General features: G+C 32.7%; 1 protein-coding gene across 1 annotated transcript in view; it reads right to left on the reverse strand.

Annotated features, from left to right (window-relative positions):
• Nucleotides 1-25,328, reverse strand: part of LOC118179524 (kinesin heavy chain-like) — a 190,982-nt gene that overhangs the window by 59,364 nt on the left and 106,290 nt on the right. The window contains exons 10-16 of the mRNA XM_035348781.2: nt 22,806-22,954; nt 16,081-16,229; nt 9,605-9,870; nt 6,349-6,555; nt 5,217-5,366; nt 4,936-5,031; nt 1,980-2,075 (exon numbers count right to left, since the gene is read on the reverse strand). Of these exons, the coding sequence (XP_035204672.1) occupies nt 1,980-2,075; nt 4,936-5,031; nt 5,217-5,366; nt 6,349-6,555; nt 9,605-9,870; nt 16,081-16,229; nt 22,806-22,954 (1,113 nt within the window). The remainder of the gene's footprint in view (nt 1-1,979; nt 2,076-4,935; nt 5,032-5,216; nt 5,367-6,348; nt 6,556-9,604; nt 9,871-16,080; nt 16,230-22,805; nt 22,955-25,328) is intronic.

Raw genomic sequence — 25,328 nt, forward strand, 5'->3', positions numbered from 1 at the left:
TCCATGGCATATCGCCAATTTTGTCGCCAAATGTGGCAACCCTGCCTTCTTTTGCCATTTTATGGCAACCCTGAAACTGCTTTGCGGGGAAGCTATCTCACCGCGCCTGTACAATTCGTAATAGTACTAATTTAGAAGCCAAACAACAAAAATCAGCGTTATATTTTCAGATTTTCACAGGACTAGTTTCGATGGTTTTTACCGAACCATCATCCTCAGCTGCAAAAGCGAAAGTCTGATGCTATGATTGAAATTTTAAGATTTTTAACAGTTCAGAGAAAAAGAAAGTAATGAATCATATGAAGTTTGCTGAATTTTTTATCGTTATTGGTTTAATTTGTTTGAATATAAATGCTCTCTAAGTTATATACTTTGAATAAGCGTTTTGCTTTCCTTTGAAAGACGTAGGATATTCTTTGTAAAGGTTATTGAATCATCGGAAAGCCCTTAAGTAGCAACCAGATCTAAGAAATGTTGCTACAAGCTTTCTTCTTGTGTCTAGAATTTCAGCCTAACTCCCGACACTTCCTCTCAGGCAGCGGTAAGTGAAGCGTCGAACTGAACTCGCTCCGATCGCGTAGTATCGGCTGACTTTCCTGAAAACTAGCATGCGTATGCCTAATGTGGATTCCCGCTTTTGATTACGGTGCCGCTAGCGATTCACATCTGATATTTATTTTTGTAACATGTGTATATGTGCTAAACTATATATTTTCTAATTTATTAAAGCAGGGGATGTATGTCAGGTATGTCACAGGTATGTCATCTTTATCCTTGCATTAACATACATCTCTACAGAATGGTAATTCTACAATCTATTTACTGTAAATTAGAATAAATCTTTGCTGTTCAACCATAGATAAAATTTTCCTGCAATCGGCATTACATCAGAAGAAAATTGGAGACTATGTTTGTACTCAAATGATAAGTAAAAGTTTAAGGTAAATTTATCAATAATTTTTATTATTCTTTTTTTAGAATTAATTTTATATTGTTATGAATATAAAATAATAAATCATAGTTATAAATGTGGAGAGAGAAAGAGGAGAAAAAGGAAAGAATCAGAATCTCGAGGGAAGAATCAGAATACTAAATAATTCATAGTGTAAAATTATTAATATATACTAAAATTGGAAAAGAAGAACCGACAAATTTAATAAATGAGGATAATAATAACTGTCGAATCGGATATACCAAACGAAACTTCCCATTCCTTGAAATTCATTATAGCAGGGTTCTACTGTACTAAGTTATGTGATGCATAATTTCTATTATACCCCGATTTTTTTGTGTTATACGTCGATTCATTCCTCTGAGGGAATAAATGAATATTCTGTTATGCAATTTTTTATTGTCAATTCTTTTCACAGCTCAGCTTTGTTATTAAAAACATCAATTCACCATACTTTTCATGGCTATTTTAAGATCTCTCTTTCTTTCGATAGCTACAGTATTAAGGAAAAAGAAAATTAGGTATTTCAGATGTAACAGGGGTTCAAATACGGTTGGTAGAGCGAAGGGAATATTGCTTGAAGGGAAAGAATAGATGATAAAATCTGCTGACCAGACAGGTTTACTGCTTAGTTTCAGTGTCAAATGATATGCATGTTTTAAAATAACTTTCATTTGCCCTCTGCGCGTGATGCTTTTCTTATGGCACTAAGAAACTAGACGGCAAATTCTTCAGGAACAAACTACGACAGTGTTTCAAGCTGCATCTAAAGATTGTTTTCTTCAGAAGAAATTAAAATCTTACATTAACATTTTTTCCAGACGAAAGTATTATATATTTGATTTAATAACTTACTCTGAGCTGAGTAGAAAAAATGTAGATCTAGGTAGTTAGAGGCACAAATTTTAACTTGATATAAAAATGCAATTAGTATAATGCCCTTTAATTCTAATTGTTTGAAGAATTTATTCCAAAATTAACTCTGTCAATATATTTAAAAAAATGCTTAGTTAAGTAAATAAATTACCTGGCTAATAAGTAGACGGCCTTCAGCAAGTTCTTTTTCATTGGCTTCAATTTTCTTATTGCAGTCAGCTTGAAATGCCTCCAACTGATGACAACGCTTTTAAAAAATAAAAATAAAAGTTATTAGGAAAAGGTCAAGCAAAAACTTAAATGTAATAGCAAATCGCTGAAAGCGAATTTCTCCAAATGAAAAATGAAACGCCGTTATCTTTGTGTACAGCGTAAATTGAGAAGAATTCCCACCTTTTAAATTCATGTAAAGTAGAAATATACAAACACAAAATTTAGAATCAGCCATATACAGCCTTCAACTGATATTAGTTTTAATTTAAAAAGAAGTCTGTGTAATACGGTAGAATACGTTAGGCCATCTGTTAACAAGATGAGACCACAATACAAATGACCCAGTGTTTGTTTATTAAATGACAATAACAAAGTACATGAGGGCTATTTAAAGGGAAAAATTTTGAAGGTGGCTTCCTCGTGAAAATGCTTATAATAAAAACATAGTATTTTAAAGTTCTGGAAGTAGCCCGATCTTCTTTGTTGCAAGTAGCGAGAGAAGCAGTAGAATATCCAGCAAAAACATAAAAAAGGTCTGTAAAAGGCGAGGAAATGCCTGTTTTAGTTGGTGCTAATGGTTGCAAAGGAAGAGTAACTGGGTACGCATGTTTCTCTTGGGGTCGTGAAGGAAGAGTAACTGGGTACGCATGTTTCTCTTGGGGTCGTGATTTTGAATTGAAATTAGAGCGTTCTTATGATGTTTAATGTACAGTAAAAATTGTGGGCAGTTTTCGAAATGTATTTTCAGATAGTTTCGATTTTGAAATGAAAACATCCGAAATTGCACATTTGTAATGTGCTATGTTTTAGAAACCAAACAGTATTCGCTGTTTACCTAAAGACCTTATTTTTCAAAATTTGAATTTTGGAGAAATTTCTTTTTGCAGCCTGTCCCTGTATACGAGAGGTTTAAATTAAGGCTGAATAGATTATTGTTTTAGATAATACCATTTGATTATGAAGAGAAAGACTGCTATGTTTTCCGAGAGAAGATTCCTAGATAAATGTATTAAATTTATTTATGAGTATGACAAAATGAAGTCCCAAAATGAGTATGATTACCTAGGTATATGACTTCTTATTTCCAGTGTATTTCTTCCTCAAATAACGTGAGAGTAGATGTTGAGTGAGTGGCCTTTGCTAAATAGAATCGTATTCGATTTGTTTACATTAATTGAAATTCTCCAGTCTGTAAGCTATTTATCTAGCAGATGACGATAATACTGAAGTAGGTAATATTTTTAAGTGTTTTGGACTGTGTCAGAATAGCTGTACATTTAGCGAAGTGTGCTAATTGAAATGAAGATATTTTGGGATGTCGTTAAGTACAATAAAGGACTGAAAATTAAACCTTGGAATATACCTGGTTTAATCGGCCTCTGCCAGGTCTCAAATGTTGACTTACATTTATATTACAAGAGAGGTAAACCATGAAAGCACCTTTGCAGCCAGTTCATTGCTAGAATTCGAAACCAGGTCGAATTGTCGGTTTTCAGCTATCTGATCTACTCGGCCATTCACGGTCGGTCTACATCTATTGAAATATTCAATGTAAGTGCACGCCTGCAGATCGCTAAGATTATGGATTTTCCTCAATGCATTTAGTCTGCGTGGTCAAACAGTGTGCAGATTCCGATCGAATGAACATAATGGATATCTAAAAAGGAATGATCATTTTATCCTTAATGAATTTTGGCGGCAGCAAGCTGTTTCATACGTTGTTCGATATGGGATGGTGTTTTATCTTGGCGGTTGAATTAAGATGTTAAGTTAAAATGAACATTAAGTCACTGAGTTTTCTTGTAAAGGACTATAATTAACTTGCAAACAGCCGATCCGATTTCACATTCTTCAAAGAAAAATTGGCCAGTGTGAATGGCAGAGTGTTGAGAGGAAGCTGATTGGTAATTCATATCGTTGTGTTTTAGATTCGAATTAAGGATAAGTCACAATCATCGATGATAAATTTTGCAGCATCGAGGCATATAAAATGTGACTAGATACTACCTTCTCTAAAAATTATGAGTAGAGAAGTAGGAGGAAGAAATCCCTGGATTTCATCGTCTGGGATATACTCAGTGAAATTTAGAAGGAAGTAAAGTAGACAGCTCTAGATTGCTTTGCCGAATTAATATAGTTCAGGAAAAGATAAATGGTCCAAACAGAAATAGAAACCCTAAATTCACCATCGGTGTCTTTAGATACTATACTAATAATCTTCATCATAAAAAATTGTGACTAACAGAGACAGCTAGCGTGGCATAAAGATATTGGGCAGAACAGAAATTGGCTTTTATCAATTTGTTCGGTGATTAATATTTATCAGTTTGCTTGATTACTAGTATTTTAAATTATTCATAAAATAGCTCTTCGTAACCTCACAGAATGACGTTTTGCTTATAAAAGCCAAGAAAACTTTCCTAATCTTTCCAAGATCTATCTGCTAACGCGTTTGAAAATGGCTAACTTTATTCAGCTAGTGGAAATACGCTTTCCGCTTAATGTTCTTGGGTACTGTAATATATTTTGCAGTAACTGACAAAATAACAGATAATCTTCTTAGTAAAACTTTAATTTTATTTTTAATTAGGGGGATAGATAATTTGAATACAATTCTTTAGCGGCAAAAAATTTTCATACATATACTAGCTGGTCAAACTTCAGAATTCTAATTTTAAATAATTTCTTACATTGCTGAGCAATGGTTACATCATCCAAATATGGCGTTGCCACTTCAATAATAAATATAGTTATTTGTTAAATAACAAAATATTACAGTACTGACGGTTCAGGAAACCAAATGAAATTTAAAGTTCAGCTGCTGGTCCAAAAGCTATAATTAAAGTTTTCTTATACGAATATTTATAGAAATACAGCGATATAAAATATCTTACAGTTGTAAGAGCCTTGACCTCTGACTTCATTTTGCTGATAAAAAGTCGAGCAACGGTAAATTCTTCCTCAATTTTCCCAGAAACCTCGGCAGAAAACTGAAAATATTGCACGTAAAGTTATTATAAAAGCATTTATAAATAATCAGGTCTGGAATTTAAATGAGATATTATAAGAAGCAAAGAGCTGTAAATTTTACATTCAGAAATGCTTTTAACTTAGTAGCAATAATTAAAGTTAAAACTTTATTTTGATCTACGTTCAGAATACTAAAAGGACTCACTTTTGTGTCTACAGAATTATTTCCAAGAACGTGACCGACTTCTCCAAGGTCTTTCAGGAGGTTTGTTAACATCTCAGTCACCCGTTTCCGTTGATGAAGCGTATGATCTTTCATTTGTTGTAATTCGTTCTGCGCAGTGTTCAGTTGTGACTGTAAAATGACAATTCACATGATTATTAATATTTTACAATTTTTTATATAGATGTTACCATATAAAGGGAAAGCAATTGCTGTTTTAAACGTTCAGAAATATTAAATTATCAGATGAAAAATGTCAAAATATAGTCACAAATATCAAAAACTAAAGCCTCCAAATTTGAGGTCATTAATCATCATAGAACTTAGTGTTCTTTCAAGTGCCGAAATCTCATTTAAATTTCAAACTACCTCTTCATTGAGAGAATAAAATTATATTCCTAGAGTTTCGAAAGCCTTGTGGTTGAATTCTACACTAAACAAATGGATACTAAGCTAAAACCACGAGGTAATATTAAAAGGTCTTAGAAAATTGTTATATTCGATGAATATTCTAGCTAATACCAAATGTGAAAAAATTCTATTTTAATTCGTTAATTTGATATAGGTTACTTTTACAATGAACTTTGTATAGCTAATACAAATAATTTTATACTTGCTGATGTTTTTCTCTCTTATTCTTTCTCAATGTTCAGAATAACAACATATCTACTTAATTTTAGTTGTATTTCAAATGAGATATATATCCGCAATATAAGAAATTTTAAAGCTTCGGAGGTATTAATTCCTGATTAATTGATATAAATTATACCTTAAAATCGTTTTAAACTAATTCTTGGCTTCAATTATTTATTTTATATATAGAAAAACATACTTCCTGAGCTGAATAGGTTACATTAATTTAAAAAAGAACTGAAAATGACTTAATAGACAATTTATGTTCAATAATTATAAATATAAACTCTTTCCAGTTTTCAAAACAGTATCTGATTTCAAATAATTCCATAAAAAGCTACAATATATAAACGACAGTTCAAGCATACCGGTATAGTTGGTGTATATTTTCAAATTTTTGTGCTTTTTGATGATGATTTTTCAAAGTTCCTGTTTATAATGAGCGGAAAAAGAAAAAATCAGTATTTTAAATCACACTTACAAGTTTCTGACTAAGTTCTTCATTTAAGCTTTCGTACTCTCTATTCTTGTTTTCTACTTCTTGAGATTTCTGATCGTAATTAACAGCTAGTTCTTCTAAAGCTTGCAAAACTTCTTTCACTTCTTCTTTTGCAGACTCATTCTCTTGCTGAATGCGGTTCATTTCCTGTTGCAGTGTTTCATAATCCTTACGAGTCGACGTAATCAGCTATGCAAAACAAGAATTTATTACAAGCGAGTTAACATGATGAAAAATAATACATGTGGAAATATTAAAACATTTAAAAAATCGTCTGCCAGTAAACAGCAATACTGCTTATTTTCAAAGAATGACTTTTTGAAACTGGCAACGAAGAAGTATTCTTAAGATATAATAGTCAATTGTGTTCCCAGGAATTTGTTATAAATGATTTAAAATAGTGAAAAATCATAGGAATAGTGAAAAATGTGGCTTACATTTGTTTTCGGACACTTGCATTTTTGAAATTCATTTGCATAGATCCCGTACTAAATACTGAAATACAGACTTCAAATGTTATTTTTCTGTCTCTTGTTGCAAAACAAACATCATCAATATATTCCGAGTAATAAAATAATTTACTTGCAAAGTATCGATCAGAAACTCACATAGTAAATCGGACTTCAGTGTAAAAATATAAATATTCTTTGAAAACCTGAAAGCATCTGCGAGAAAACTTGAAACGCAAAAATACATTCCAACTTATCAAGATAACAATCTCAATAGCAATCTACTCGGAATGTAACTTACTTAAGAATGTAACAAATGCAATAATCTTATACGAAAACGTTAGTTGAATTCATATTAAATCGCATGAAATGTATCATTTCACCTAAAGGATATCCAACGAAATGTTGAATATCTTATTTTCATGTTTCTATTAAATATGAAATGTTTGTTTAAAGAGTCTGAATATTTATGTGAGTTCGCTTTCGGAATTGCTTTAGTAAAATATTTTTTAACAAAGTGATTTGAATAACTACTTCCAAAACAAGCAAGTTTTAAATTAGTCGATCAATGTGAAAAAATGCCGTCATTTTGCTAACATTTAGTAACTGATATTTGTAAATAAAAATTAAAAACATAAGTGTCTGATAACAAATGTGAGTGATTGTATTTCGAACAGTGCATACTAGTAAGTATAGGAATCAGAAGAACTTGTTACAAAATTGATTTAAGCTTAAAAATGACAGAACATGAACATTTGCGTCATTTAAAATATTTTGGATTGGGAAGTATATATTCATAACTAACGACTGCAAAAAAAAAAAAAAAAAATCGGGTGAGGACTTTAGTGAACACGGCATATATGGTGAACAGGATATCGGCATAAAGGAAAGATGAATAAATTTATCTTAAAATATTTTGTGAGTACTTTAATATTATGTAATAAGAACGTAAATTTCATTAAAAAAATTCATTTAAGTAGAATGAGCAAAAAGCGCGTTTATAATATTAAGTAAACAAATTAAAATTCTTGACGTAAATATTTATCAAAATTTATCGAGTTACATAGATCGGAAAAGCAAACGAGCCGCTGATGATATGAATACTTCAATATTTGATCAAGCTTTGCAGTCGCCAATTAAATTTTTAAGTAATTCTGTATTAATTTAGTTTTTTATAGGACGTTCCATTTCTTAATGTCATGAAAAATAAATTTATTATTTCAAATTAATTACTTGTTAGTTTAGAGTAAATATATTATAAAATAAAATAAAGTTTATCCACAAAATATAAAGCAATAAAATATAGTTTTATATTTTGTGGATGAACATTATTTTATTTTTTAAACGAATATGTGGTATGTATTGTCATATAAATGAAGTATTCTTATTATGATTGAATGTTATTTGCTATTACATTATGTTATTTCTTCTGGCATAGGCGTTTTTCGTCGGGTAGTGGGAAAATCTCCTAAGAGTAAATTTCTCTTAGTTTCAAGGGGAGAATGCAGTCAGCCTTTTATTCAGTTTAGTTTTAGTTTATAAATATAAAAAAGGACTTTTTTCAAATTTTTTAATTTATCAATATTTTCTAGTTTAAATTATAAACACATTAAAAATTAATATGAATTTATATGAATCTATATGTATTTTTCGAGTTTTAGAAAAGAGAGAAGGGAAATGATCATCTGTCAATGCTGAAAGGGGCGCATTGGGCAAAAAGATTGAGAACGACTGATCTAGCATTACTTTAATTATGCTTGAAATGAGAAAAGATAAAGCAAATAAAAAAAAAATCTGAAATGTTTCAGATTTTAAATTACGTCCAAAGGGGCGTTTTTTCACATTTTGTGTGTTACCTTTCTTTATTAAATATCATGTTCCTCGCACTTAAACCATAAGATCCAGTGCAACAGCAATATCGCAAAATAGTTTTAAAACGAGCATATCTTTAGAATTTCCGATACAGAGACTCACGCGCTGGAGATAAAAATATTTTTTCTGCACAACGTTGCCATTGCTCGCTTTGAAATCCTTGAGTTTGTTAATCAAAAATTCGTCAAAGTTTTAAAAAATAGGAAATCGATCATAAAACAAATTTCAAATTTCAAATTTGGTCTTCCACATACTCATATTCGTTGGAGGATTCCGTTATTCAAAATTCGATGACTCTATGTACCGTTATTTTATGACAATGTGAGAAATATACATACATTTACGCAGATTTTCATTATTTAATTTCTTCAAATATAATGCAGGACTCTAACATTTTATGGCAACAGTTTGAAAAGTGAACCGACATTTATCCGTCCGACGCAAAATGCCAAAACGAAACTAATAGTCCTTCGGGATTCAAATCCCTTTGGACTAACTAGAGAAAATTTGCATAAAAATTTACATAACATAAAAAAGAATTGTGAATAAAATAAAAAGAACTTTTGTTTTATTAATAAATTAACGCAGTTAAAGGACAGAAAAGCATTTCTTCAGCGAAACTGCTATATAATTAGCGAAACTCTCATTAAAACCCAGGATGATATTTAAAAAAATGCTTTTAGCTTGTAGTTTGAAATGAGTTGAATAAAGATGATATACCTATATAAATGTATTTACTAAACTTGTAACTAAAATTAATGAAACCTCTGTAATAAAAAGATAAAATATCGAAAAAATCATCAAACAGAAAAAAATATTTACCAAAACGTAGACACATCCAAAAATGATATCACTTCTGATAATAATATAATTTAAAACTACAGAAACTTTGAAAAAGGAACTAAAAGAACATATACTTCTTCCTGTTCCAACATTTGCTCTTTCAGTTTCTCAATCAATTGACTTTGTCGATCAATCTCGTCATCTTTTTCGTCAAGCTGAGCATACAAACGACTTCTTTCTTCTTCAAATTTAACACGTTCAGCGTTGCTAAGTGGTTCTGATGAAACTTGAACAATATTCACAGGAAGATTTGAAACAGGAATGTTATCGGTAAGGCTAGTTGTGCTGTTCTCCATTATATCTTTCATTAAAAGTTGCTCGTCATGAGGTACGTTTTCTCCTATAATTAAGGAATGGTATTAGTTTCTAAACATTTTATTGAACAGAAATTAAAAACTGGAATATAATATATTAAATACAGTAATCAAATGTAAACATATTATTGTGTGCGTACGGGTTCGTAATAGATTGAATGCACAAGTCCAATAAAAGTTTAACTTTATCCTTATCAAAAGAAATATACCAGAAAGCTGTATATTTCCTCAGAGATATTCCTACAATATCACTATATCACGCAATATAATCAGTAGCTGTATTTAAACTACTAAAACGTTAAATAGAAAGTAATTCACAGGGCAGAGAAAGCTAATCCGATGAACAATAACAAGAGAAGCTAATTAAAAACAACTGAGCTGAAATGTCTTTATATGGCTTTTTAATCGGTCGCGAGAAAGTTCTGGTAATTTCTGTTTTCTCGAGATTTCTGGAAAGCAAAAGAGTAGAATTACGGTTACAGATAACATAGTAGTCAATTAAATTTAATCAAATTAAATATAAATTACGAGATATCTATTTCTTAAATGTTAAATTCGCGTGCTCCTGTATTTTTAATTTTCCGGCGTAGCTTTCTCTTAAAATATGTCTCGTGCTGCATTATACGGGGATATAAAACAATTTTAATTACAATTCTACTAAAAATAGCTAAAAAAATACAAAATCTGTAGCATTATATAAAACGAAACAATGGTACAGGAGCATTTCGTGTTTGTTATAAACTTTTATTTAACTGACTGATGATGTTTCACTCTAAATGGAATTTTGTCATCGATTTCTAACCTACTTCCTGAGCAGTAATCAAGTTCAAATTTTGTACATACGCGATTTGTCAATGACAATGCGCTTCGAGGAGAGGATTATTTCAAAATTCGGTCTATATTTTTGTGCATATCTTCGTTTAACGAGCAAACTGAGTGTATCAAAATTTTACTGTTTACATCGCCGCATAGAGCAGAAAACGAAAGCTCTTCGATGAAATCTGTATGAAAATTGCAAATGAATTTCTAAATATTTGGCGAGTTTTTGAAAATTGCTCGATTTTAATTGGCGTTTATGAATTTAGAATTTCGACTCCTAAAAATGTATCAGATATAAGGATTTGAAATGTTCGCAGTTATAAAGGAAACCTTTCATTCTATTTTAAAGCAAGCACACGGGAGAAAAAAGCTTTTCTCGCAGAATATTTGCGTTTGAGTTCACCATTTTGGAGAACTTAATGATGAGCTGGAGATATTCTTTCTTTTTTTTTAGTAATAAGCTTCATTGCATTTACTTGAAACTAATAAGTTTCAAGTAATATTGCTAGTACATTATCCGTTGTAATATAGTTATTACATCCAATTTCCAAAACTGAATATTCAAAGCGACTTCTTCATTCACTGAGTGCCGTTCCACTATATTTCTTTATTTCATAATGTTCTTGTAATTTTTGCTTGTATTTGAAGGCCCCTTGCCAATTGATTCCATTTAAGTTTAATAATTTTGTTTCATATTTTATATTTAACATATTTCTCCCTTTTCCTTTCAAAGAGAAAAAGGATAGGCGAGAAGAAAAGAGGAGTTTTGAGAAGAAAAGAGTAGAGTTTTGAGAAGAAAAGAGTAGAGTTTTGAGAAGAAAAGAGTAGAGTTTTGAGAAGAAAAGAGTAGAGTTTTGAGAAGAAAGCAGTAGAGTTGGCAAAGGAAGAGGAACTTTGGAGATTATTTACAATATTTACAATTGCAATGAGAAAGCAAATGACGTTTCCACTATACCCAGTCCATACTATTTATGTTTCCATTATACCCAATCATTTGCTTCATGAACTTTCTCATATTTGAATACAGAAAAATATACAGAAATATAATTTAAAAATATAATAACAAAATATTATACAATTTGATAATGAAATTCAGATACGGACTTAAAGTTGAATTTGAAAGTCTCTAAATGATAAAGTTTGTAAAGTTCTAGAAATATTATTAAACATTACCTATAAATGTTTGAATGTGGAGTATCAAGAGTGGAGAATGTTTATAGTTTTTGGAAAGGACTTGGAAGAACACATCAAGAACTTTACAGTCAGTTGAACAGCTCATAAAACCATGCATTATAATCAGCAATATAAAATTTAAAATGTTTCTAAGGTAAGATAAAGTGATAAAATTATATTTCGCGTAATATAAAACAAATTTAGATGTTGTTATTGTAGAGCAATGTAATACTTAATACATAAAAACAAACAAAAACAATATAATAATAAACTTTGACAAAAATGACAGGTCCTGTATAAACGAATCACCATGACTACCTGCTGATGGCTGTGGGATACAGTGACACATAAACCCCCTGAGAGTTTCTATTATTTTAATGGCCATAAAAGTTCTTTTACATTATGTACTTGTAATACAAATAAATATACAAAAATTAAAATTCAAATTAAGGCAAATAACTAGTATCCTCCAGTCATGTCATATAATTTAGTAAAAAAATCTGACATTACTGTAAAATAATAATAATAATAAAGAATTTAAATGTGTGTCTTGTTGTACGTGTAGAAGCACTTTATGCTGAAACTATGGTCAGAAAAATGCGACTGATGAAAACAATTCTCAGTCTGTTCAGGACCATAGTTGACTGTCCTAATTGAAAAAAAAACACATTAAGAATGGGATAAGAAGTAGTAATTTCCTAGGGGGACAGCAGGCTGTTCTGTCTCTAAGGAGAGAGCACAAAGAATAATACAGATGGTGTAAAACCTTGAATCAGACTTACAGCAAGATAACATGCAGTCTTTTAGAATCTGGTATGATATCCAGATTGCAAAATGTTGAAGGACAAAATTTTCGTCACCTCATCTCCGGGCTTAGGAGAAACATATACAACAAATTTTGAACGGAAACTCCCTAGGAAAAAGGAAAAGAGCCAGACTGGGTAAAGGTCAAATTCGGGAATAAAATTGTCATTGTTAGGCGTTAATATCTTTATGAGATTAGAAAATCACAATCGGGTTATACAAAATTTAATAAATTTAAATTTTGGAATTTTACAGTTTGGAAAATAAAACTTGCTTAATTCTGAACACCAACAGGTATTATTATTTCTGACAGTTATTTAAATTCATTTTCTGTATTAAAAGGTCTGAGACTAGTAGAATGGACAATTTCTGATTTCCTTTTAGTAAGGAATTTTATTTATCTATTTCAAAGGTAACTTCATAATATCGCTTTAAAATTTTATTAAAGCCTGAATAAAGGAAGGGAATGTTTTCTAGTAATAGGATATTAAAATTCTTCATACATTACTAAACCACTATGTTTAAAATTACTTGCTTTAAAATGGGAGTTATATCTATTTTTGTTTACATTGTGATAACACTCGGACATCTTTTGAGAAATTTTCCTACCTTCTTCAACTGGTGGGTATAAATCTTGATTTTCAATTAAAGAATCATAATATGATTTTCCATACATTTAGTAAGATGGTAGGAATTTTGTTACGGAAGACGTTGTGTTTTTTACCCTTCAGTAACGTGAGGTGACAATTTTGGTCACGCAATATTGCATTGATAAGAATTTAATTTATATTTTAGTATAGTTTTAATGGTTTGATTAATTCTTTCTGCTGTACCATTATTTTGTGGTCTATTAGCGGCAGTTAACAATTGTGTAAAATTATTCCTTCTTAAACAATGCTTAAATTTTGAAGAAGCAAAAGCAGCGTTTCTACCATTTCTCTTTGGGACCTGAATTTGAAATATGTACCTTAAACAATTATTATCAGTAGTTACACTTTTAGAAACAAAAGTCCATACATATCGTAAGTATTATTATAGTAATGAGAATATACTTTATAGTAGAATCATAATAGTTTAAACAATATATAATAGTTTATCAATAGATAACAGTTCAAGAGGTTTGCATACAGATGGTAATGATTGCATTACACTATATGCTTTTGTTTATTTCTTTTCTTATTAAACTGACATGCTTCAGATGTTTACAATAATTTGTACAATATAAGAATTTAATGAATTTATGATTAACGAACTGCGATCTGAAAGCGAGCAGTGGTAACACTGTTCGAAATAAAATAATTTTGTCTCCTCTGCGGGAGACTTGCTATTCTCCAAAATGTAAGATATAAGGCTTCTGAATTTAATCAAAAAATTCCAATTTTAAATGCAAAGTATTGCCCCTGTACAAAATAAAATACTTTTATCTTCTACTCCCTAACCTGTTGCTATTCAGTAAAACGTAAGATATCTAACCTTCAGAACTAAAGTTTGGTAAGGGTCTGTTTAATTATGATAAAGCTACTGAAGGCTATCTGCCTAAGGAGAGGGATGTCTTCGTGGAGAACTTCCTAACAGAAACTGACTCATATTCACGTTACATACGGGAAAAACCACAAAAAAGCCAATGCAGCCAACCCGTTCGCAAGGATTTCAAGTCTCGAACCGAACTATGAGTTTCAGCGACCGATCGACTGCTGGTGAGCTCAACAAACTAAGAAATTTAAAAGTAATAAACGCAGTTGTGAGGAATACTTTCTACTTTTTGATCTTACTGATTTAAATTAAAATGCCCTTAAATCATGAGATGCCTGGTTAGAAATATAAACTATTTTTACGAAATGACACTAGCTTGACATTCATTAAAATCATTCTATATTTTCCCTTTTTTATGAGAACTACTTTAAGCGACTACTAAAATAAAAAAATTAATTTCAGTCATTTAATTCTCATTTAATATTATTATTATTATTTATTTATTACGCGATTCAACATTAGGCACTATACGGAAACGGAAGAATGCCCCATGGAGGACTTTTTAAAGGAAACTGGCTCGTATCCACGTACCACATAAGGAAAACCACGAAAGCCAGCCCGATCACCGGGAATCGAATCCCGGACCGAGCAACCAATATTCAGCAGCTTTTACCATTCGGACGCTGGTGGGCCTATAATAAAGTTTGAAGATAGTTTTGCATCTCCAGTAAACCCTCGGCGAACGCGGGGATTACGTCATTAACACATTAATCTTGTGGATAAATCGTGTTCTGCAGAGTTTACTTTCTATGGGAAAAAAAGGATTAGGTTTAGTTCAGATTGAGAGAGTATGTATAGTTTATACAAACCTAAAATATTATTGTATATAAAAGAGAAAATGAAACAAATGGTAATCGAAAGCCTTTCTATTACTGCTTAAAATGTAGGTAATCTTTTTAAATAGCTGGTGATTTTTGCTTGGGGCAATATCTGATATGACTCATTAATATCTCTCATAAAGTATTCTCATCTTTCTTCATTTGGGTCCATCTCCACAACAAAATCGGAGAGTTCCTGTGCTTTTTTCAACAACAAATCGTTCCATTTCTTGTATGTTAAAAGGCTCTTTATCTTCTTCACTATCAATGTTTTCACTATCAACTAGTATTATCAGATCATCCGAATCTTCACTTGTCATTTCCTACAATCGTCTTTCCCGATGATCGTCTTTTCCGACAAGTTCTTTAATTTTCCTTATTTCATACAAACTCCTTCGCTACCTATTGCTTTTGTAATTTGTACGATTTCCTGAGCTTCATTTTCAGTCGATGAAAAATATTTTATAATCGTTGATAACTTGTGGTCAGCTCTGATGCCAGCAAGCATTCATTGTTGATAACTTGTTTCCATACGAGTTTAAGGATTTCTATGGAGCGACTTTTGTTGAACTGCTTTCATAATATCAGAAGTATGTCGTGCTTTAACTCGTATAGTGCTTTATTTGCAGAGATGTAAACTTGTGCGACCTAACAGGCTCTGAATGTTCTTATGATTTCTTGATCTTTCTTAGATACGGAAGTGGGGTTGGGTGGAAGAAATACATTTGGATGCAAAGCTGCGAGGGCTTCATTACCGTGTTCTGGAGTATTATAGAGAATTAAGAGAACTTTAATATTCACGTTTTTGCTGATGTGAGTAATGTTTAATTTCGTGAATAAATGAATTTTGAAACTAGTCATTGAATTTACTATCGCAAAGCGGCGACACTCTACAGGGTACCCCGTATAACTGAAATGTCGCACTGGACAAATTAAAGGGATACAGTTAAGAAAAGGCACATACGCAAAATCACGTTCCGTAAGTCCGCATTCGGCAAGGGCTTACTGTGATATATATTTAAATATGTTTTCTAAAAATATAAAACAATATTCTTCTCCCCTCTCCAAGAAAATATTTTTCATGCTTACCATTTCGCCATCTGCTTAATTCATATTCTGCACGTGTCAGCTGAGCTTTCACACGCAAGGCTTTTTCTCGTTCTTTCTCGTATCGTCGTTTCCATTCCTCCGCTGTTAATTCTTCATTGACGACAACTGTATTCTTGATAGTCTTGGCTCTATGAAACGTTATGATGGTTTCAGAATCCTTTATTTAAACTATTTTGAATATATATATACACTTAAAACAGAACTAAAAACGTTATCTGGGAAATTTTATAAAGGAAATATTTCTAGCCCTCAATCAATTACTAGGAAAACTGTTAGGTAATTCTTCAAAAATAAAAGTATAAAAGTGATAGCAAAACAATTTTGAAAATTGTATGAAACACAAAACGTTGAGCTTGTATAAATATTATAAGCTTATATAAACCCTACCGTCTAAGGTATTACTTCATCAATTTGCATTTGAAAAGATTTCTCTACGCTTAACATATTTCCGAACCATATTTATATGTAACGGATTTTTAGCCTATGAGAATAAGTTTCTTGACATTTTTACTACAAGATCTTTTTTTTTAATTAACCTAAATTTAATGTAAACATTATTCATTTTTACTTCCTTTTACGAAGTAAAGGAAGTATTGTAATCTCGAAAAATTCCGGTTACTATAATTCAGCGAAAATATCCATTTTAACCTATCGAATGCAATAGAGCGAAGTTTTAGCCTGACATCTGTATTTAATGACAGAATAAAGGACTCTTTTCCTCAAAACGAATTATAAAACTAATTTAAAATGGATTCAGAAGAGAATTTTTCGTGGCGACCGTTACATACGTATGTATGTATGTATGCATCTCGCATAATTCAAAAAGAATAGCCTCAGAACGTTGAAATTTTGTATATACGACTGCTATAGCAGGTATTTGTGTACCTCCCTTTTTAGTAGCAATAAGCCGCACCAAATGAAGATATATATATATATTGTTACGAAATGTACAGGCGCGGTAAGATGGCTTTCCCGCAAAGCAGTTTTAGGGTTGCCATAAAAGGGCAAAGGAAGGCAGGATTTCCACCTTTGGCGAGAAATCGCCCGTTCGGCGATAAAATTTGCATATGCCATGGACGGATGGAGAACTTTCTGGAACGAATTCTTACCGGTTTAGCCCAGAATGTTCTCGAACACAAGCCGAAAGCTATATAAACAATGCTGGTCCGCAGTCAGTCAGTGTGCTTCATCGAGAGGGCGAGTGAGTGTGCCTCGTCTAGATGTATCGAGTTGATGTCTCGTCTAGCGACTCAATCCCTGCGGAGTCGATCGAGTTGACAGCCGGGCAGCGAGTGCCGAGTGGGTCGTCGAGTTCACCGAAGGAGTCTCTTAGTGTATCGGTTAGTGCATAGTCGAGAGAGCGTGTTGAGCTCCGGGAACGACTGAACCGAAGAGTCGGGAGCCGTGCTCTGTGTGTCTTCGAGTGCATCGCGAGTTGTAGCGTGGAGAGTCTAGAGTACGTGGAGTTTCGAGAACGACCGAGCAGAGTCGGGAGCTGTGCTCTGGTGCTTTGCAGTGAAGCTGTCTTCACCGTGATAGCCTGATAACCTGAAGGCTGTGTCGTTGATCGTCTCAGCGTGTTTATAGTAGTTCATCGACGACTGTAAAACGTGTTTTGGAGCTGTCCTGACAATACTGGCTAATAAAGTGTGTTTCGATACTTCATCAAGTAGTGTTGTCATTATTCACTCCAAATCCATACGAACCCCGTACCAACGGGAAGGAAGAAAATAACGTAACAACTGGTGTCAGAAGAAAAGAAAAAAAAAAAAAAACGGAACAATATATATATCTTCTCTGTTACTCGGCTCATTGAGCTCAGTTTTTTTATTCTTATATGTTGGTTTTTGCTTTGAAAATGATTAAATTATGTTGATCTTCCGGTTTTTATGCCTTTAAAAAAATTTAATTTCCGCTATTAGTAACTCTTATTTATTATTATTATTATTTATTGCAAAAGTTGTAGAATTATCAACAATTTCAAAGTTAAGATACAATAACACGCCGAACAAGTATTAATTTAGAAGTCAAACAAGAAAAATCAGCGTTATATTTTCAAATTTTCACAGGACTAGTTTCGATGGTTTTCCCGAATCATCATCGTCAGCTGCAAAAGCTCAAGCAGCAGCAAAGTTCTGTCTAGAACAATATTAATAGAAATTTTTCGCTCCGATCTGTTTATCATTTTGTCGTTCATAATTACGTGATCATATCATCTCCATTAATACACATTTTTCTCGATGGTAGGATCTCATACTTTTGAAAATAATCCACTGCTTGCTGCTTTGTAGAAGGTAGTTTCCAAATTTTAATCATAGCATCTATACTTACGACCAGAATACAGGATTCCTTATTCCAAAACGGATTCTAAAATGTATTAATAATGCATTTTTTCGTGACGTCGTACGTATGAACGTATGTATCTCGCATAACTGAAAAAGGCTTAGGAGTAGAATGTTTTAGTTTTGTACATGGGGCTGCTATAATATTAATTTATGCACCTCCCATTTATATTGAAATCGTCAGTACTAAATATATATATATACATACACACCCTTCAACCTTTAAGCAGCTCTAAAGTCTTTCCCCGGCCTTTATTTTCGCAATCGTTGCTTGTAGTCATATGCTTTGAGTTACAGAAGTGTTTAAAATGACCAAAATACTCATGTTTTGACAATGACAAATAAAAAGAAATTAATTTTTTCCAAATGACTAAACCTAACTTTCGATGCCGTCTCCCAGTTCCTATACGTATATTTGGGAAACTTTTATACTTGTTATGAAAAAATAAAAATATAAGAAGTTTGACTTCCGTTCAAAAACAAACAACTGGGATATTTGACTTCAAAATTTGCAATTTTTGATGTCATTGCCTTGAGGGATCCTCTAATTAAGTTAAAATAATTCGAAGAAATAAGTATAAAAGAAGTCCAACAAGAAATGTGTATAGCTTAATAGGCAGTACAAGGAAGTCACGTGGTGTCCATGTCAGGTTTTTTTAAAGTAGAATCCCATCGTTTTGAAAGTTATCCACGGTTTGCTGTTTGGTAGAAAGGACGTTCCAAATTTTAATCTTTCCAAAATGCAAGAAAACATTTTAGTAATAACAATTAATTTATATCCTTATTTATAAAAGCAATACGTGGCTTATCGGGAATAAATACTTGTTTAGAAGAAATTGAACGCGCATATGTTATTTATGTGTGTGTTGCCATGTACCGCTTATCCATTATTGTCGCTACATGGCGACAAGAAATTAGGTAATTCTCTTTAAAAAAATTTATCGACAAATTTACGTTACGAATAATAGGAATATGGAAGGGTTGGAATACGGAAATATTTACTTTTTCCAAATATGTTTAACAATTTGCTTGGTGTATTCTGAACGTTTGCAAGATTCATCCTTTAAAACGTAATTTGGTTTATGCGCGGTAGAATTAAAATCAGTTCAACACAACTGAATTTAGGTGAGTGCACTTACTACGAAAAATATCAAATACATTTTAAGGATCAACAGTTGCCTTGCGGGTGTTACGTCGAAATGAAACAAATGCTGATTGAAAGTATTTCTACTGCTTAATTTCTACGTACGTGATACAAGTATTTTGTTTAAATAGTTGGTGATTGTTGTTGGGGGCAATGTCTGAGGCAACTCATTAAGCGTTTCGCAGTAAGAAGGGCAATTTTTAATACCTCTCACAAAGTATTCTGTTCTTCATCTCCAATCTCATTGCAAACTCAGACCGCTCTTCTGTTTCTTTAACAATTAGTTTAACTTCCTGTACTTTAAAGGCTCTTCATCTTCTTCACTATCACTTCTTCCCCCTATGTCAGTGTTGTAAGATCATTCAGTTCTTCATTTATCGTTTCAAAGTCTTCATTTTCAACTAATTCTTTATTTTCAATTTCTTCCATACCTGAAAATCCTTCGCCGCCTATTGCTCTCGCGATTTGTACTATTTCCTCCGCTTTATTTTCAGTCGATGGAAATCCTTTAATATTGTCGGCAATTTCTAGTTAGAGCTGATGCCAGAAAGCATTTATTATTAATGAATTAACTTCCCTGCAATTTTAATAACTTCTACGCTGTATCTAATGTTGAATTCCTTCCGAAATGCCATTAGATCGTCGCTCTTTCCTTCGTCTAGTGCTATATTTGCTGAGATGGAAACATGCTTGACATAATACACTGGTGTGCAAAAATTAAGGACGAAGTCGAAAAATTAGCATATCAGCTGAACGAAGAGGCAGAGCGGACAGAAAGACCAATCAGGAGATTAAGTAAGGTGATGTACGGTAGCACATGCGCAGATATGCAGGTAGACGTAATGGGGGAGTGTTTGAGTAGTATAAAGCATGTTGTCGGTGTAAGATCAGTATTCCTCGCAAAGAGATTGCACGCCGTATAGCAGTTAAAATCACACCGAGTTGCTGCCTCAGCGAGAAATGGCGAATAATCAATCTGTTAGACGACATCTGGATGCTTTTACCCGAGGTCGAATCATTGGGAAGTTGGAGGAAGGCCGCAGTGTGACAAATGTGGCTGCAGAGTTCGGAATTGCTCACAGCATCGTTTCACGACTTTGGAGACAATTTCAAACTACAGGAACAGCTATCGGGGGGTTTAGTAGTGGTCGTCCACGAGGAACCACTCCCGCAGATGACCGGTATATTGTCTTACAGGCCAGAAGAAACAGGCGGCAACAGCGGGAGAAAGAAGAAACAGCGGGAGAAATCGCTAGACACACGACACAGGCGACTGGACGACCGATATCGCGTTTTACCGTGGCCAGAAGACTGCACGGTGGTGGTCTGTTTGCACGACGCCCTGTACGGTGTGTACCTCTAACGCCTGCCCATCGGAGAAGGCGTTCTCTGTGGTGCCGGGAACACCAGAATTGGAGAGACAATGAATGGGGACGAGTACTCTTTACAGATGAGAGCAGATTCAGTCTGAGTAGCGGTTCTCATCGCATACTCATCTGGAGAGAGCGGGGAAGCCGCAATCATCCCTCAAACATCATTGAAAGTGACAGGTATGGAGGTGGCGGTGTTCTCGTTTGGGGAGGCATCATGCTTGGTAGTCGTACAGACCTTCACATATTCGACGCAGGTTCAGTCAACGGGACCCGTTATTGTAACGAGATTCTTCTTCCATATGTGCGTCTTTTTAGAGGCGCTATGGGTCCGCAGTTCCTTTTCATGGACGACAATGCACCATGTCATCGCACAGTAGCTGCCGAACAGCTCTTAGAGAGTGAGGATATTGAACGTATGGATTGGCCGGCACGATCTCCGGATATCAATCCCATCGAACATGTATGGGATTTTCTAGGCAGACGCTTGGCAGCTCGTGCCCTACCACCAGTAACGATTCCGGAGCTTCAATTGGCGCTGCAAGACGAATGGGCAGCAATGCCTCAACAACTCATTGACACCCTCATTCTCAGCATGGGCAGACGCTGTGAAACCTGCCTAGCAGTCAGGGGAGATCATATCGCCTATTAAAGACTGGATGTTTCTTGCTGGACACCCATCACAGGGATGTTTCGGCCTTCAGTCGCATTGCGCTCCATGCTACTTTTTCAATAAAGCTTCTTTTTATCCCTCTGATTTCTCCTTTAGTAAGTGTTGCTTACATTACTCATGTCCTTACGTATTGAGGATCTTACGGTATTAAATGTGTTGATTTGGAAAGCTTTTGTACAAAGTTATATTGATAAAACCGTCTCGTCCTTAATTTTTGCACACCAGTGTAGGTTTTGAATGTTTTTATGACTCCTTGATCAATTGGCTGGATCAAGAGAGAGAGCTATTTGATACAAAGAATAAAACCTCAACGTTTGGATGTATTGTCGTAAGAGCATTAGTACCGCGTCCTGGTGCATTATCGATAATTAGGATATAAGTTATTTCTCCCGCCTTCTTGGCATGCCTTCGTGGTGTGGTCGTTTGCACCCTGGGCGTGTATTGCAGAGGTCCGTGGTTCGATTCCTGGCGAAGGTATTGCTAATTTTTTATATCTTCTGCTTCCAAAAATTACCTAATGTCTATACAAGGAGAACTTTAAAGCTTAAGTTTTGTTGTTCTAATCAGTGCTGGGCTTTAAAAAAATGAACTTTCAAACCATTCATTAAAGAGGACAAGCAGCATGGTCGATGCTCTGCAACCTATCACGTATAGTTGAAAATTCTCGCGCTAGATAAGGTAAATAGAGATAATTAAAATAAGACGGTTACGCAAAGTCGCGTTCCTCAAGTCTGTGTTCGGCAAGGGTTTATTGTACATCAAACGATTGCTCTGGAAATTCAGAAAATGTAATCCAACAATAATTTGCATTGTTTTACCATGAATTTAGATTTGCTTTCACTTTATTAATTTGTTTTTACTTTTTAACTATTGGAAATAAATTCTATGAACAACTATTGGAAGAAAATGCGAAAGTTTACTTGATAGACGATTACCGTAAATTAAAAATTACGTTTCATACTATTCGTAAAACCATCCAAGGTGGTGTTTTGTTTATTAGTATTTTAAACCTAATTGATTGAATCTAGGATCGAAAATTTTCTATCTACAATTGTAGAATATTTAAAATTTCGATATATATCAGACTGCATTTTTACCTCACATTTGTTACCAAACATGTTTGGTATTTGGATTAAGGGCAGTATGCTTTCGAAATCACAGAATAAATACCTTACCTTCGTCCAAAGTCAAGAGTCGATTTAGTTTCGCATTCATTAAATGATGCTGGTGAGCAACAAATGATAATGGTGGTGCGTGAATTACCTCCTAAACTTTCTTGTAAAATTCTTGTCAACTTACTGTCTCGATAAGGTATATGAGATTTCTGAAAATAAAAAGGGTGCAAATAAACATGTAATCAGTTGTATGATGATTCAAAACAGAGACAATCTGTAAACTGTTGACTTAAGCTAGCACGTTTAAGATAATTCATAATACATGAATTATTTTTTAGAAATATTACAATAAGGAATGTCTGCAAAAGACGATAAATTTTTCAAGAGAATTTAAGAAGATAGGGCTTTTAAGAAATAATACATTTGTTGTTAAGAAAATGCTTGATGTCATATTTATACAATTTTAAATAAAATTTTAGCATATTAATTAATGCTAAAGTTAACATAGAGTTATGACATGCAACATAGAATTACAATGCAACATCAAGTCAATGCAACATTAGAATTACTATACAGATTAAACCACGGTACTATCTCGATGAATGATCAGTTGGATTGAGCTGATAACGAATGGGCATACTTTACCATTGGTTAACAGGCATCATTAATACACGCTCTGCACAAACAAAACAAAAAAGGACAGTTCTATTTTCCGTTCTATTGCTCCGTTTGGCGAAATTTAATTTGCCTTTTTCATAACTCGAAATCACGACTTAGGATGCATACTGGATTTATTATTGTTCTAACATAAGTATTTTGACAAAAAACAGAACTTTTCCTGAAATGACATACGGATTTTTTTTCCATATTTCGATTCTATGACACAAATTAGTCTTATATATTAAATTTTGTAAAATCTGGTGGAAACATACCCAGAAATTTAAAAATTTATCTTGGCGCACATTTTTTAGTTTGCGCCAAAAAGAATTCACTTAAGGAAATTCTTAATATATGAGAACTTATTTTCTTTTCACTTCCATTATGCACTAGCGGAAAGAAAATGTGCATCGTTCTTTCTTTCAAAAAGTTTAACAAAGTGCTTAAACTACATTTGGAGCTATTATTGCTTATAACAATACAGCCAAATTTCAAAACGCGCTAATTTATAAATTCAGGTATATCTTGGGAAATTTTGAATAGAAAACTCTAACTATTTGTAGTTTTGATTAGAATTACATCTACTTTAAGATGATGGCAAAACTTTTATACTTTATAATTAAAAAAATTTCGAAAAATTTATAAAAATTATTTAAAAAATATGAATTTAAAATCAAATCAAAATGTAGCTGCGAATTTTGTTTGGACTGAATCTAAATTTCGAACTGTGAAAGAAGGAATCAAATAATATTAATAAAAAAAGAGATATCAATAAATATATACCAAACTCAATGAGGAGCTAAAATTTTGAGAGCTAATTTTTTAAAAAACCACTCGAACGACTTTTACAAAACTTGGCGCTTTGAGTGATTGACTTGAAATATGGGGAAAAGTAGGTACGCCATTTCAGAAAATGTCGATTTTGTATCAGAATACTTACGTTAGAACAATTGCTGTATATAAATCTGACATATATCCTAAGTCGCACTTTCGAGACATGAAAAATACAAGTTAATTTCGTCAATAGGAGCAATAGAAAGGGAGATATAGAACTATCCCTTTTTTTTAAGCATGATGTACTTCGTCAACTAAAGTTGTCTGTAAATCAATTTATTTCAAAAATACTAAGTATTAAATATAACTGACGTATTTTCTCGTATATATGAGTAGGTCGCATTGTTTTAAACCAGATGAGTAGTATGATGAAGTAAGGTGCGTCTTATACACGTGAAAGACTACAAATAGGCAGCACGCATTTAACGGTTAAGTATAAAATCATTGTCCTTGGATAAACGTATATAATAAAAAAAAACTTGAGTCTGATGCGCTTGATGCACTGATGATATATTTTTAATAATTTGCCCAAACCTTTTATTTAATGTAATTTTTAAATCTCCTCGTTCAAAAAGATTCAGCCTGTTTCTTATTTTTCATCCTAGTTTTGAGTTTTTCGTAATTTTTTTTATTATGTGTCCTTGTGTTCATGCTCCCGACTTTTTTATGCTGCACTTGTTGATTAAAAATGTTTAAAAAATACCACTAATTCAAAAAAAAAATATATTAAATACTTTTAGTTTCATAAGAATAAATTGAGTTTAATTAAAAAAATTAAATTTAAATACATATTTAATTAAATATTCTTTGCGCCATTCCTGCAAGGAATGAAATTCAAATTTAAACAAATTTAAATTCTTAACAAATACGTATAAAAGTAAAAGTAAAAAAGCAAAGTTAAATTCTAAAAAAAGGAAAAAAGCCAAAATAATTTAAAATAATTTTAAAATATGCAAACATGTAAAAGATTTAATTCTCGAACTAATCTACAATATCATTTAAATTCAGAAGCATAAGCAAATCAAGTGCAAAATCTATCCATGAAAATAAATCTACTAATTTAATAAATTAAAATTAAATTAAAGAATTTTT

Source organism: Stegodyphus dumicola, chromosome 9 (genome assembly GCF_044657685.1).
Source record: "Stegodyphus dumicola isolate Sdum_Otavi_A_Nest chromosome 9, ASM4465768v1".
Taxonomy (NCBI): Eukaryota; Metazoa; Arthropoda; class Arachnida; order Araneae; family Eresidae; genus Stegodyphus; species Stegodyphus dumicola.